The sequence below is a fragment of the Melopsittacus undulatus genome, chromosome 2 (genome assembly GCF_012275295.1).
Source record: "Melopsittacus undulatus isolate bMelUnd1 chromosome 2, bMelUnd1.mat.Z, whole genome shotgun sequence".
Lineage (NCBI taxonomy): Eukaryota > Metazoa > Chordata > Aves > Psittaciformes > Psittaculidae > Melopsittacus > Melopsittacus undulatus.
Genome location: NC_047528.1, coordinates 67,964,770 through 67,979,481, shown reverse-complemented (window position 1 = coordinate 67,979,481; position 14,712 = coordinate 67,964,770). Strand labels below are relative to the sequence as shown.

Below are 14,712 nucleotides of genomic sequence, written 5' to 3'. Positions count from 1 at the left end.
AGGAAGCTGTAAATGCATAGTAATCGGTATTACTGTTTCAGTTGTTGAGAACATCATGGAACAAATTAAGATCTTGTTAAAGCAGTGGTAAGAGCACAAATAGATATTTTATGAAGAACTTAGGAGACATGAGAATAAACAAGAAAATATATTAAAACATTATTTAATCATAAAGTTACAATATTCAGTAATTTATTAGGGTGAGAATCTTTTTAACACAACAGAAAAAGCACCATCAGATATTAAAAGTAATAGAGTTTAAGGGCAGGGGGGAGGTCAGTTTTAAAATATTCTGTGAATTTCAGTAGTTTTTAATCCTTTCCTGATATTATAATTGTGTTGTGGTTTCAAAGCAGAAGATGCTGAACCAGAATACTCGAGTTTAGAATAAGACCTTCACACTTCACTTGCTTAAATCAGTCCTCTCCATCCATCCTGAAGAGTGTATGTTTAACCTGCAAACGGAAATGGTGGGACTCCTTTCACCCCTAGCCCTGTTATCTATCAAAACAGAGAGAAAAAAAACAAGATCAGTGCAACAATTCACCACGAACAGACACTTGCTTTTCTTTCACAACTAGACATGCTCTGATTTAGAAAATGACTCTGTCCTCCAGCTCGACATCCTACTGTATTTTGTACACAGCAGCTCATCACAGCCAGGAACTTCAGCCTGTGCAACCTGTGCTGTTTCTGTGAAGCTCAATAATCACAGACCAGAGTCCAGTCCCCAAAAGCCTCTTTCTAGATACTGCTAAGCCTTAATTCTGCAGTTTGCAATATAGCCTTCAGTATGCACACATACAGAGGAGCAGCTTATAGATTTCAAACAAATCCCAAGGTGACAAACTTGTAAAGAGATAACTTAGTCATAACTAACTAGAAGGTAAATAAAAACAGATGCTTTTATCTGCCACTGATTGAGACACAGAGTATTTACACATTCTTTCCATAATAAATAGAAAACCCAAACTGTATTGGGAAAGGGACAGCTAGAAAGAGGTGACAGCATAAAAAAACATGCAGTATGGGCATTGTTACAAATGTCACAATGTTACAAAACCCAGAAGTATTTCAAATCTCTAAATACATTTAACTTCCTTGTCCTGCAACACGAACCAAAAATGCAAACAACAGCTTAACATATGTGAATGAAGTCCTAACGACCATCTCTTTTCCTGCTTCCCACCACTCCAACTGGTTTGCCACCTGAAAAATTAAGGAAGGAAAAAATGGCCCTCTAAAATAACAGGAAAAAGTATAATTCACCTTGAAAATCCCACCAGCCTGCGGCTGCCGTGAAAGCCACTCTTTATCCATCCCGTCACTGGCAGAAGTCACATACATTTCTGAATAATCCTTTCCTCCAAAACAGCAGGAAGTTGTCTTGTCAACAGGAAGTTTCACTGTCTGCAGCCTTTTTCCTGAAGAAAACAATGCATTGTTCTACCATTTGTCAGCTTAGGACAAGAAACTTATATTATGCAAATAACCAGCATGGGGCCAGGTGTTCCACAAAAGCAGGTACCATGGCAGGAGCAGGTCCTGTGCTGAGCTTCAGCACACTGATGAGCACCGTGACAGGAGAAACCAGGCTTCTGTACACCATTTGACAAGTTTCAGTCTCACTTATTACAGATATTCTTTGCCCCCAGTCCCAGCTTGTCCCCTAAGTAAATGCTATCAGCCACAGCACAGACCCGTATCTCAGCTCATCATCTCGTCTGCCCATGCAGTCAATGGAAATAGGATATAATTCCTCCCTACAACAGGTCACATGAATCATGCCCTAGAGCTGCTGACTTTTCTACTTATAACTACAAAGGAAGCCTGGAGCAGACAGACCTCATGCAGTTCTATTGAGGCGTACCTCGTGCTGCACCTCTACTGCCTGCAGTTAAGGGAGATTAATTCCTTGAGGTTTTTCCTGAAATTTCAATAGCCTTTCAAAACAAGCTTGAATAAAATAGGGATCATGGGACAAGTCTGAAGCTTGGAAGAAAGTAGTGTTATCACAAGTGATATTAAGCATTTATTATCCTAACAGACAGCTACCAGCATAATGATGATAGTAATTGGACCAGTCCAGCCTTAACCAGAAGGCTGTCATAGAACAGTTTCTCCTTACAAACCATGTAACTTCCCTGCCCCACAACTGCATGTGTGAAGGCCTGGTCCTGTTACAGTAACTAACTGTTTAGTCATGTGTTGCAATAGCAGCAGAGTAACTTTGATGTCGGGAACCCTACAAAAAGAAAATGTGGAAAGTTTGGCCCACTCAACACCTGTGAGAAGTTTTTGGTCAGCTTCAGAGTGGGGCCACCATTTCCCAGGAGGAGCTCATCAACCCTTCTGCCTCACCACCAAGCTGTGCTTTTCTCCCTTGCAATGATGTAGCAGCACTGCAATGACCTGACAGAAGCACAGACCAAAGAGCTTTGCATGTACCATGTCACTAAGTGAGTCATAAGCACAGGTAAAATCAAGGCCACATTTAAGCCATTGGTGCAGTCCTGGCACACTTTTGGCCCACCTAGATGGATATGCTGCTCCCCAGAGACAGTTAGGGCTCTGCTTTGGTGTGGAAAGACAGCCTGGCTGTCCAAAATAAGCTACAATATAGAATCACAGAATGGTTTGGGTTGGAAGGGACCTTAAAGATCATCCAGTACCAACTGCCTGCCACAGGCAAGGACACCTTCAACTAGACCAGGTTACTTCAACCCCCATCTAACCTGGCCTTGAGCACTGCCAGGGATGAAGCATACACCACACACAACTTCTCTGGGCAACCTGTGCCAGTGCCTCACCACTCTCATACTGAAGAATTTCTTCCTAAAATCTCATCTAAATTCTACCCTGTTCTAGTTTAAAGGCATTCCCCCTGTCCTATTACTACATGCCCTTGTAAAACATCCCTCATCGTATGCCATATGGTGCAGGACTAACAGACATTGCCATTTACTTACTAGTATGGATGTAACCAGTACACCCAGAATATACAACAGAGGGATAAGCAGAATTCTCTTGGCTTCATCAGCAACACTGATGAGGGCTGGGTACTTCACAACTCTGTTTTAAGCCCAAAATAAATATAAGAAAATATCAAGTAAGCAGGGGTGAAAAAGCCTGGAAAGTTTGAGCAGTCTGGGAATCCTGATGCTGTACAATAAGCTTAATTGGCACACTTTTAGACCCACAATGGCCAAAGTAAAAATCAAACCCACTTTGTAAGAGCATTTAGGTTGCCAGGGACCATTTGCCTCTCTGGTTAACTGCTTTTTTTTCTCCTGAGAAGAGCAGATTTTTCAAAATATCTAGAAAAACTGGGAGAGAAGTAGTTCTGTCTGTTGCCTGGGAGTGACAAGAACCAATATGAGTTCCAAGACAAGGCTCCTGCCAACTTGCTCAACCAACACTTTGTCATTACCCAGTCAGCTGTCAATTGAAGCATAACATGGTTGCATGGGTCACATGATTACATACAAAATGCTGCAGAGGCCACCCTAGAAACTGGCTGACACTAAGTCTGGGAGAAAATGAGTGCAAAGGGTATTCAAAGGCAAAAAGCATGCATTGTAGAAGAGGCATGAGCCCCAAAGACAAGCAGAGATATCCTGACTGCACTTAACAGAGTGGTCTCAGCCTGGAAGATATTGTTTACAAAGGTCTGAGATGAGCATTGTCTCCTGAAGTACAAGAAAATCTGCACCTGGACGCTCTAAAATCTACCTGAAGTATTCATCCAGGCCTGGTACCTAGAAGGGAGAAACTCAGCAAATATTTTAGACCCTATACAATCAAAGGATATAAGAATACATTCATTATGAAGAGCTGTCAAATATTTAATTCCTAATAAGAAGACAAGACTACATAAAACTAGGTCACTACATGACCAGAAGGTATTACAAGACTTGGCAATATACAAGTTAGACATCCCTCTGCAGCCCTTTGCAAACCCAGTTGGATCAGTCATCACAATCCCTGTAGCACATCCTGAATCTCAAGGTAGCAGCTGTCTGGGCTAAAGAAGCTTCGACCTGAAAAGCTGCTTCACCCTGAACCTCAAAACCTTCTCTTAGAAAAGATGCAAAACAAACAAGTTTCCTCACCCATCCTCCTAAAAACACAGTCTAAGCTTTGCTATCAGTGAAACCTGAAAACCCCTCCACACTTCAGATCAGCCTTTTATCAGTGGATGTAACTGCAAGTTACGCTTAATAGCTAACTAAGTTACACTTAATTCAAGTCACATTTAATAGCTATTGTGCATTAAAAGACAGGCTTTCATGGAGCTCTTTTCAAACCAGTCTGGGTTATCTCCCTGAACAGTTTCAATTCACTCAGAATTCAGGAATTTGCAGATTTTACATATTACTGTCTCTGTGGAGAGGGCAGATAAGCATGAGATATTCACAAAGAAGGCTCTTTTTGACATGGACACTTAACCTGAGAAACTTCTTGCTAATGTTTTTGCTAATGTTTGCTGCAGGTGCTGAGTGTTCTACATGGGAAGAGAAAATCACTGGCACCTACTGATACATCCAAATCACATCCAGCTCCTAAAGACTGCTCTGAACACAGTAAGAGACTGGGAGTGCATTAGGGATATATACTCTGCTGTCAATATCCTTAGTCTCTCTCTGACTTCTGTTTATGGACACTATTCTCTTTAGCTTTTATTTAAGAAAATACTTCCAAAAGGAAGGACAAAAAGGAAAACAAGTGAAAAAAGGAAGAAGGTGAAGGCCAGGGAGGAAAAAGGTAGAAATGGTGAATCAGAGAGGCTCACGTAGTTTTGACCCAGACTAAATCATGCCTGGCAGACCACCAAAGCCCAAATGAGGGCAGCAATGAATAACAGGCTCAGACAATGGGCACACCCATGTCATTACTGTGGGAATGGTAAAATGCTGTGAAATTCATTAAACTTTTTTTTATTATCTCAATTGCAAAGTTCATTGTGCAAATAATTTTCAACAATAAAACCAACATTGCTGGTATCAGTGTCTCATGGGACTTGTATTAACCTCAGTAGGCTGCCCAAAATAATACGCTATGCTGAAGAAAGAAGCCAAAAAATGGTTTAAGTCATCTTTGCTTTTTCACAGCTCACTAATTTTCTTCCACATAATTTATCAATGAGGTAAACACTGACCTTAAGCTTGGAAGCTGTACGAGGATGCTAACTCAAACAATTCACAAGTATAACAATAATCTCCTCAGCAACTTTACCTTGTCCAACACAACAGAGGCTGGAACAAAGGAGTCTTACAAAGCTAATTTTTGAGAGCAGGGACATTAATCTGTTTAATATGCCATTTCTGTCAAGGGAAAAAAACGACCTCTTATTCTTTGTGTTTCTCTTTTTCTCTCATACAGAATTCCAGCCCACCCTTTGCACGGACTTACCTGTCTCAGGATCAAGGCGAATCACTCTCCCACCATCGTAACAAGCTACCCAGAGTTTGCCTTCTGTATCAATGCACATCCCATCAGGAATGCTCTCCTCTTTTTCCAGTTTGTATATACTCCTACGGTTGCCTGCAGGGCAGAAAAAAACCAACAAAACTAAGTGAGACAGTTGTTAAAACTTGCATCAGAACTGCAGCCCAGCAGTTAATTATACTGTGATTTTCAAAAGCTGTGCTTTTTCATATGAAAGAAACATTGTGTCTGCTGCCCCGTTTGTTTCCCTGAGCCAGTTGTTTCTCAGGGAAAGCCTGTGGATCAGTTTCTTCCCACTGGAAGTAAAAACTTTGTTTTCTGGTATTCTTTTCTAGTGCAGCACTCATGCTCCCTACTTCTAATACTAAATGAAGAACTGAATAAATTAATGTTATATATTCAGAAAATTAATTACTTGTTCTAATAGCAGTTTGGATCATTACAAGTATGGGCCACTTCCAATCAGAAAACTGGAGACTTTTCAAACAGATTGCTGGAATGTGCCAAAAATCACTGTTCCAACACAAAACTGACCTTTAGATATATAAACCGAGAGTTCATATAAACACAGAGTTAGAAAAAGCATCAACTTCAAAGGCATACTGTCAAGCTAGACCCAAACAACAATTACCTGGACTTTAATCCACTGTTATTAAAGAAAATGAAAACCAATTTCCCAACACTGTTTATTTTATGCTCTGACAACTTCAATGTTTCTCACATGCAGAAATATTTTTAATGAGTTTCCTTTGCCTCCTGGGGATTGTCAGACTGCCCACAGAAAGAGACAGAGAAGAACCACCCTGTTTCCTAAAGGAAAATCCAGTTGGAAGCTATAGCAGAGACAGTGGGACAAGATGCTACACCTAGAATGACTTTAAATTCACTGTTTCAAGGATAAATATCAGATTGACTGGGTTCTTTTAAAGCAAAATACTGCAGCCCATGTACTCAAAAGCAAACTATTAGTCCAAGTCACTGGATTTTTTTCTTTTGCCCAAGCTTGTAGAAGCCTTTAAAGGGTTGTTTTGTCTTAAATAAATGAAGAAGTTTTCAGTTGCTGCTTTCCAGTTGTTGCTTGGCTCTATCTGCAGAATCTTTATTTAAGAGCTTATATTTTAAAAAAACAAAACAGGGTGGTAAAAAACTTCCAGAGAAGCTAGCAAAGGTTCTGCACAGGACTACAAGCTTTCTGATACTTTGCCTATGGTGTCAGTAATAAGAAGCACAGAGCCGCAGAAACCTAGCCATACAAGAAACACTGCCTTTTTTATACAAGAAGATCAGATATGCATTGTGCAGTCCATAACAGCAGTCCACATTACTGCTCAAACTCTGCCACATGATTTACGTACTTTATAATATTACCAACAGCATCTGATTAGTTTGACCTTACTCAGGCTCAGATGGATGTTAATATGACTTTGGTTGCTTTGTTCTAAAGAGGTTTCTGTAGGAGCACTCCCAAAGCTCTGATCACCTCTGCATAACAACCAGAATGCAAAAAACATCCCCATCATTAGGTGCAAACAATTATTGTAGAATGCAAAAATTCATACCAATTTTTCCAGTTTGGAGGTCATAATCAAAGGCATCCACAGAGTAGGACAAGCTGTCAATGTAAAAGAAGGTTTTGTGATCCAGCGACCAGTCCAGTCCATTAGAAATGTCCACCTGATCAAAGTGCTTCACCACTGAGAGATCAGAGAGGAGGGAATACAGAGAGCCCTGGTGTCTTTCCAGCACAGCAGGACGAATCTCCTCAGCCATCGTCCCTGTGCAGAGCCAAAGGGAAGAAAGCAGGTTTAGACTGAAATAAGTTCAGAGTGAAAGCAGGTTCGGGTTTAGCGGCAGCCCCTTGCTATGACAATGACCACGGTGCTCATGTAGAAGGGACTTCAGAAATTTGGGGAAGAAACTGAGTAAAAGCAAAAGAGAAAGGTAGATTTTAAAAGTGCTTGCTTTCAGCAGATGTCGAAACACAGCCTTTGTTTTTCTGTTGAACTGTGTCAGAAACGGTGTGCAGCATGAATCCTGCAAAATGCCTTATTCAGTCATTCAAATATTAAGAAAGGTGTGGGCAGCATTTAACTTCCCACAGATCTCCACATCTTGTTTAACAGAGACTGGGAAAAAAATTTCCTCCTCCCTCAGAATAAGCCTAACCAAAGCTTCTCCAAAACCAAATCCCATCTTTATGGCTCAAAGTTGGCAGCTAAGACTGGCTCTTGGAGTCTGGGTAAATGCAAGTTAAAGTAAGTCTGGTGACCCAATTACACGGCAGATGGACACAATGGTGTTTTACAAAACAGGAGGACAGGATCATGGGACAGCTGAGGCTGGTGGGCTCCCCTAGAGATCATCCAGGCCCACCCCTGATTAGATGGTGTCCCCCTGATTAGATGTCACCTGAATTATCCCCATGTAACTGGGATAAACTCTGCTTGAAGACAGCAACAACAAAAAATCCACCTCCACCATTTAACAATGAATCAACACTTGCTGCATCCAAAACTGATCGCTGTTTGGTGATTCATCACCAAAACCTCACAAGAGCAGCAGAAGGAAAGAACCATCTGCAGCTTACCTGCAAAATACCTCCCTGCAGGATCTACTTTCCCATCATTGAATCGGTTGTTTGGTTTATCCTTGTCCACGTGAGTAATGGTGGTTACCAGCTGCTCCTTCCATTTCAAAGCAGCAAACCTTGTTCCCAGAGTGATGACATAACCCCCAGATTTCCGGAGAGCCACGGAGCTCACAGGAGCATCTAGAAACAGGGTGAAATGGAAAAGAAGGATGTGCTATGGACGAGGTATTTTTTTTCCGCCCACTTTAGACATGCCAGTCTAGTTACACTAGACTCAGTAAGACCACAGGCAAAAGAAACAAACAACTTTTCTACCAACAAAACTGGTGTTTAAATGCACAGAAATAATGATTCCACCTGAAGAGGGGGTACTTAATGCACACAGGAAGTTGCTATGATGAGAATCACCAGTCTGGGACATACAAACTCCAGGAACTTGAGTATTACCATAGCATCTAGGAGCAATAATCATTACCAGCACCTGGTTCTGAGTGACTTTAAGAAATAAATAAATAATCCAAAAAAAGATACAGGCATGTAAGCTTTTTACAGCAGCTTACTGCCTGGGCTCCCCCTTTCTCAAGGGAAAAATCAATTGCCACAAGAGCACTGGAGCAACTGTGTTTGTTTAGCACAGCTCCTGAGTAAATCAGCACTACAGCAGCATTGAGCTGTAACTCATGGAGACAGTGCGTATGCCTGCATTGGGGCAGGTCACACTGGACAGGAGAGTCACCCCTCTGTACCACGCTGCTGTGCAGTTCAGACATGCCGCCAGCAGCACCAGAAACACACCCAGGAGCGGCAGAGCTTTCCACGAGTCAAGGCAAAACCAAAAGTTAATAAATGCTCCATGGTTATTTTACACTCATTTGCGCTATTATGCAGTAAGAGCTCAATTGCAGGTTATTATAAAGAAATTAGTGAAAAAGAAGCAAAATGAGTGTGGATAACATTTCTGTAAAAACCTGCAATCAGGCACAACATAAGGAATAACAACATTAAACAGGGCAATAACGTCTGGCATAGTATTTAATACACATGGGACTAATTGGCAACTTTTTAATTTAAAAATAAAACATTTCTTGTTATAGCTTTGCAGAGGTATAATTAGGTAATAGCTTCACAAACACTTATAAACATCACCAGCCATCCCTGTTGCCAAGAGGAGCTGCTCCTTTCTGGCTGCTTGCTCTCGGCTCAGGATGCTCCTTCCTTTTGCAACCCCTGTAGCAGTACCACCATGCGAGCAATCCAAATGCTGTTTGCCCCCAACACCAGAGATGCACACCTAATTGCAAGCTCAACTCTAGCTGCTCCTTCACCTAGAGCTGTGTGACCACACTGCTGAAGCTGTTGGTCTGGGCTTATCTACACTGGGCAAACAGGTGCCACCTCTCCTTACTGTGCCAAACACAGAGAGGTTGGCAGAGTCCCCTTAGCCCTTTGTGGCACCCACCAAATTTTGCTGATCTTCCAGTTGCCAGTAAAAGCACATTTCTGCCTGCACTAGCAGCAGGGGCTTTGCTGGGAGAGCATAGGAACACCTCTCCTTGGCATGCAGCTCTCCTTTTGCTCTCCCAGTGAAACGCCTTGGGCTATAGCCCATGTGAGCCCTTCCACCCAGGCAGCCCCCAGGGCCTCCCTCCCTTCCACCCTGAGGGAGCAGCCCCAAGCACAGCAGCCTGTACACCCCTACCTGCCTGTCCCTGGAGGTAGGCACAGATGCCCCTACAGCCACAAGAACAGCCACATAGCTTCCGACAAAGCCCCCCAGTGGAAAGGGAAGTATAAGGCTAGTGAGACGGACACAGCCATCCCACTGTTCACTGCAGAAGTGAGCATACTGGCCTTGCACTCAGCTCAATCCACAGCCACCCCACAGGGCTTCGTTAAGCAGCACTCACAGAAACCAATTCATTTGCAACACCATTTTATGCCAAACAGAAAATTTACCATAAAGTTCCCCCCACCTCAGGCACAATTATGCATGTAGTGGTGTTTTCCCTGTGGAGCTGAAAGGGGCATTTGAAGTTGCTGCTAAGTGTGGGGTTGTTGTAATTCTCTATAAACTTCAGTAATGAGTAATTTCCCCCTCAGCTGCCACTTTGGACATCAACCTGATCACATGATACGCTTTGGATGTTTGCTGGTTGGGTTTGGGTTTTTTTTCTTTTAATCATGGTAGTCCCAAAGGCACAGCCATTAACTATAACTATTTTGTTACAAAACAGAGGAAACAGAAGGAAGTAGAAAAAAAAAACACACTACTTCAGCTACTACACCTTCTACATCCCCAAAGAGGCCACACATAAAAGATTACACCTTTGAGAGCAGGTCCAGGTTGGGTAGGGAGAGGCAGGGAGAAGCACCCCCCCTCAGCTAAGGTAAGAAGAACTAAGTCTGGGAAGGAATGTTTCCAAACTTAGTATCAAGCCTTCTTCCATCTTAAAACTGGTAACTACAGTAATGGGAAAGGCAGGTAAGTCCCCATCAATTCATTGGGAACGATGTGAACAGTTTATGGGTGAGCAAAAGTGATTTTCACCAAGTGTTACCGAACATAAGAAAGCAATAAATACAAGTACTTAAACCATTTAAGGATAAGGCTTCTGAAAGACAAATATTTACATTATCACACAGAAAAGTAAATGTGCAACTTTTCACAAGAATTAGCACATTTCTTCCTTTCTAGAATAAACAACTCAACTATCGACACTCCAGGTGGTGACACTGTTACCTTATAAAAACATCTTCTTAAACAGGTATAAGAAATTTTCTTCCAATAAAAAAAAAAACATTATGGGCATTGCTCATTCAGCAACAACCCCCCCACAAATATCGAGTGTAACTTTATCTCTGGGACAAAGCAGGAAGATTTAGATTAGAGATTAGAAAGAAGTTCTTTACTATGCAGGTGGTGAGACACTGGCACAGGTTGTCCAGAGAAGCTGTGGCTGCCTCATCCCTGGCAGTGCTCAAGGCCAGGCTGGATGGGGCTTTGAGCAACCTGGTCTAGTTGAAAGGTGTCCCTGCCCATGGCAGGGAGGTGGAATTCTATGATCTTTAAGGTCCTTTTCAACCCAAACCATTCTATGATTCTTTGAACAAAAGAGATTGAGTTGTGAACAAGTCACAGGAAAGAGAAGTTGATCAAACATTATCCCAAAATCATAAGAGGGGTGCTCAGGACTGTCTGGCCAGTATCTACTGTCTGTGCACAGCACAAGCCCCAGTGTCCTTGGCCTAGGAAAGTCAGGTTTTAGGGAAAGATCTCTAGAACTTGAGCAGCTTTTGAGGAACACAGATGCATCATCAACAGGTACCCTGGCCACATTGGGCAGGGACAGGAGACCAAGGCACAACTGTTGTGATGAGCAGAGGGCTTTTGAGCCATTCCTTACCCACAGAGATGGCCTGCACCTGCTTGGTGACCGAGCTCCAGCGGCACACCTTTCTACCCGTGATGTCCACGCAGAGGAGCGCACTTTCCTTCTCATCCCAGACGGGCGACTCCCCAATCCTGTAGCCCTCGCTGGCCACACACTCGATCTTAACGGCTGACATGCCTGTGGAGAAAACCATTCCATTTTACACGCCTCTGTCAACAGCAAGAGCATATGAAATCCACTTCTGGGTGCTGAAAATCAGTGTTTCAGTGCTGTGCTTCCTGCATAGAGAGGCTTCACCTGTACAGAGCAACAGAGCTTATCCGTGCTGCCTGGGCCGACCGCCCGCTCCGTGCTACTACTGAACGACTTTCACATGGCCAGCAACGTGCGCTCCCCTCCCCGCCGCTGGGGGAGCGCAGCCCGGCCCGGCGGCGGGAGCGCGCCTGCATCCGGCTGGGCACCCAGCCGGACACCCCGCGGCGCGATGCGGAGCGGATTGTAAGGCATCACGGCGCGTTTGCAAACAGTAATGCAAAACAAAGGGGTGTTTGGGTAATAAAACAGAGACAAATCCCAACCGGGCCCGGCCGGGGAAGGCCCATCAGCCGGCAGTCCCGCCCCTGCACGCCGGGTGCTCCGGCGCACCTCTGCCGCGGCGTGGGGCGGTGTGATTTAACCACACACACCCCTCAGTGTATCCACACGGACGAGAGAATGAAGTAATGGCACTAAAGCACGGCACGCACGCCTACCCCGCCTGCCTTACCTGCTTTAGGGAGCGCAGCCAAAGACCCCGGACAGCCGCAGCCGCTCTTATAGTGGGGAGGCGGCCGCGCTCCGCGGCGTTGAGGGGCCGGCGGCGGGGCCGCTGGTGTCCCGGCCAGGGGCGGGCCTCCCGGGCAGTCCTGCCCCGGGGGAGAAGGGAGGCCGCCGCGCAGAGCCCGGCCAGGCCGCTGGGGGCACTTTCGGACGGCGCAGGGAGCGGGCGGTTCGAGGTGAGGTCCAGCTTCACCCTCCAAAAGCTGCAGGGAGGAAAAGAGGGAGATTTCTCCCCGCAGTGGACAAGTGTCTCCGCTCCCCGAAGGCCTGGTTTGTGTGTGACTTCTCATTGCTTGGCTTGGGCGTCTGCTGAGCCTTGGCCCCAGCTCCCAGCACCACGGATGGTCCTCCACAGATCCTGCAGCAGAAACCCAGGACCTTCCACGTGTCATGTCGTGCCATCTTTTGCTCCTCTTGCTGTATAGCTTCAATTACTTCCAAAGCGAGGAGGCAAACAGGTGGCTAGCACCAAAATTTCCACGTGCGGTTCTCCATTGCACCTGCCTGCGCTCATGCCACTGTGGCTTCCAGTCACAAAGCAAAGTGTGTTTTCTAAATGCCAGCTCTCTTCTTTAGCAGCCCAACAGATTGCTTTTTGACTTGAATTCAGTCATCACCACAAGGCTCCGTGATACAAAAATGACTTAGGTCTCAGTGCTCCATGTCTTCTGTGTCTTCTGGGAACCCAGGGGGCACCAAGCTGGCTCACCGGCATATCCCACTGAACCAAGATCAACATGGCTGCTCCAAACCCCCTTTCCCTGACCCAGACTCTTGTTTCCAGCTGGCACTTCATTCCACTGCACACCAGGCAGTCCCATCAGAGCTCCTGTTACAAATCTTGTTCCTTATCAGACATATTCCTATTAGCAATTATCTTCTGCCAAGCATTTTTACTGGGTTTCCTTTATTCATACCGCAGGTGTTCACAGCCCAGGCTTCATTTGATCATGTGTTTTTTTCTTTTAGTGGTATATTTGGAAAGTTTATGGGCTACCTGGCCTTACCAACGTGTTTTTCATGCAGGTTTACCTCAATGGACTACTACACCACTGTACTACATTAACCAAGCAGTTAGGCTTTTATTATGTCAGGCTTGCGTAGCGTTGCTTCAGTGCTTCACACTGAACTTCCTCTTTGTCCCCACTGTGGTGTTGTACAACAAACAGCAGGATTTCATCCTGGACCCAAGGCAAGCAAATTATTAGTGAGTGCCAGCACAGAAAATGAACATCCAGAGAAAAAGCACTACAGTTCTCTTTCTTTCATACATTTTTTCAATAAGGGAAAAGGATCCAGATGTTAACTAAGAAACCCAGAACATATGCTGAGAATTCATGAAGTACAGCAAAGTACAACTACCAATTCTTACAAAGCTCAGCCATGTTTGCTGCTCTCCCCTTGTCCTTGCACACTACAAGGCCATTTGCATCTGGGACATGTGGTCAGTGCAACAGCTTACTGAATTCAGCAAGCAGGAGATACCCACCCGGCACCAGTCTCTCTGCTCCTTGCTGACTTAGGTGTTTGCCAGCATGGTTTGGAGGCATCAAAACAAGCTGTGGGATGGCACACACCTTGGGAGAAAATTAACAGCTTCTGCGAGCACTGGGTTACAACACAAACTCTGGTCTCCTTCCAAAGTACCAAGTATTTTGAACTTGGATCTCCAGTTACACAGGGCAGTGCTCCTGCTTTGTCTTTTCTGTAACAATCCAGGCTTGCTGGTAGAGCAGGGAGGAATTCATGGTAGGGTGCCTTCACGGAGAGCATCAGCTGAGGTCTTCTGCTAGTACAAGCTCAATATGGGAGAGAGGAGCACAGACAAGATGGTTGTGGAAGGCGGCATTGCCATGTAGCTTTCCCACCAGGAGCTTCCCTCTGTCGCATCACAGCCACAATGTCTATTCTGTGGCCTCCAAATCTCAGTAAGGAGCACACGCAGCACAAAGAAAATGGCTGGTGGCTCAGCATTTATTCCACATGGTAGGGTACATTGTATGCTTACTCCTGTTTTGTGAGAGCAGGGAAAGGGGAATCTTACTATGACAGCCATGAGGAAGAGTAAGAGTAGACCTATGCTGCAGGAGGTCCTGTAAGGTGAAGTCACAGCCCTTATCCAGCCTGCAGGTTTCCAGAGCCTGCCACAAGCCATTACCCTTCTCTCTAGTCAGGAAATGCTGATCAGTTCTGGGGTGGCCCAGTGTGCCACAAAGCAGGAAAAATTCCGCCCACCTGTAAGGACCGCAGGCAAGAATAGGTGCTGGGTGATTGCAGGGGTTATAAAAATAAACCAGGATTTGTTTATGCTGGTTCCTGGAAGGTTGCAGTTGTTCTTTTCTCCTTTTATAAATCTGATCCTCTTGTTTCTTCATCTTTAGAGCCCTCTTTATCTTTTTTTCTCTCACCTTTAGCCTTCTTGTTCTACTCCTGTGTTAGTCCTCCCTGTGTAAAGGTGGGAGG

At 44.6% G+C, this 14,712-nt stretch overlaps 1 protein-coding gene across 2 annotated transcripts; it reads right to left on the bottom strand.

Annotated features, from left to right (window-relative positions):
- Nucleotides 1-175: 175 nt before the first annotated feature.
- On the bottom strand, nucleotides 176-12,338 carry LOC101874474 (regucalcin). Of its 2 annotated transcripts, none has more exons than XM_005151402.3 (7): nucleotides 12,197-12,338; nucleotides 11,443-11,607; nucleotides 8,036-8,218; nucleotides 7,008-7,223; nucleotides 5,413-5,544; nucleotides 1,270-1,424; nucleotides 176-501 (listed from the first exon to the last, which is right to left on the bottom strand). In XM_005151402.3, exons 2-7 carry the CDS (start codon nucleotides 11,603-11,605, stop codon nucleotides 451-453), a joined length of 900 nt encoding a protein of 299 aa, XP_005151459.1. In that variant the 5' UTR covers nucleotides 11,606-11,607; nucleotides 12,197-12,338; the 3' UTR covers nucleotides 176-450. The 2 variants fall into 2 exon arrangements, with proteins under 2 accessions (XP_005151459.1, XP_030907043.1); XM_031051183.2 differs by lacking the exon at nucleotides 12,197-12,338 and adding an exon at nucleotides 11,728-11,901.
- Nucleotides 12,339-14,712: the final 2,374 nt, after the last annotated feature.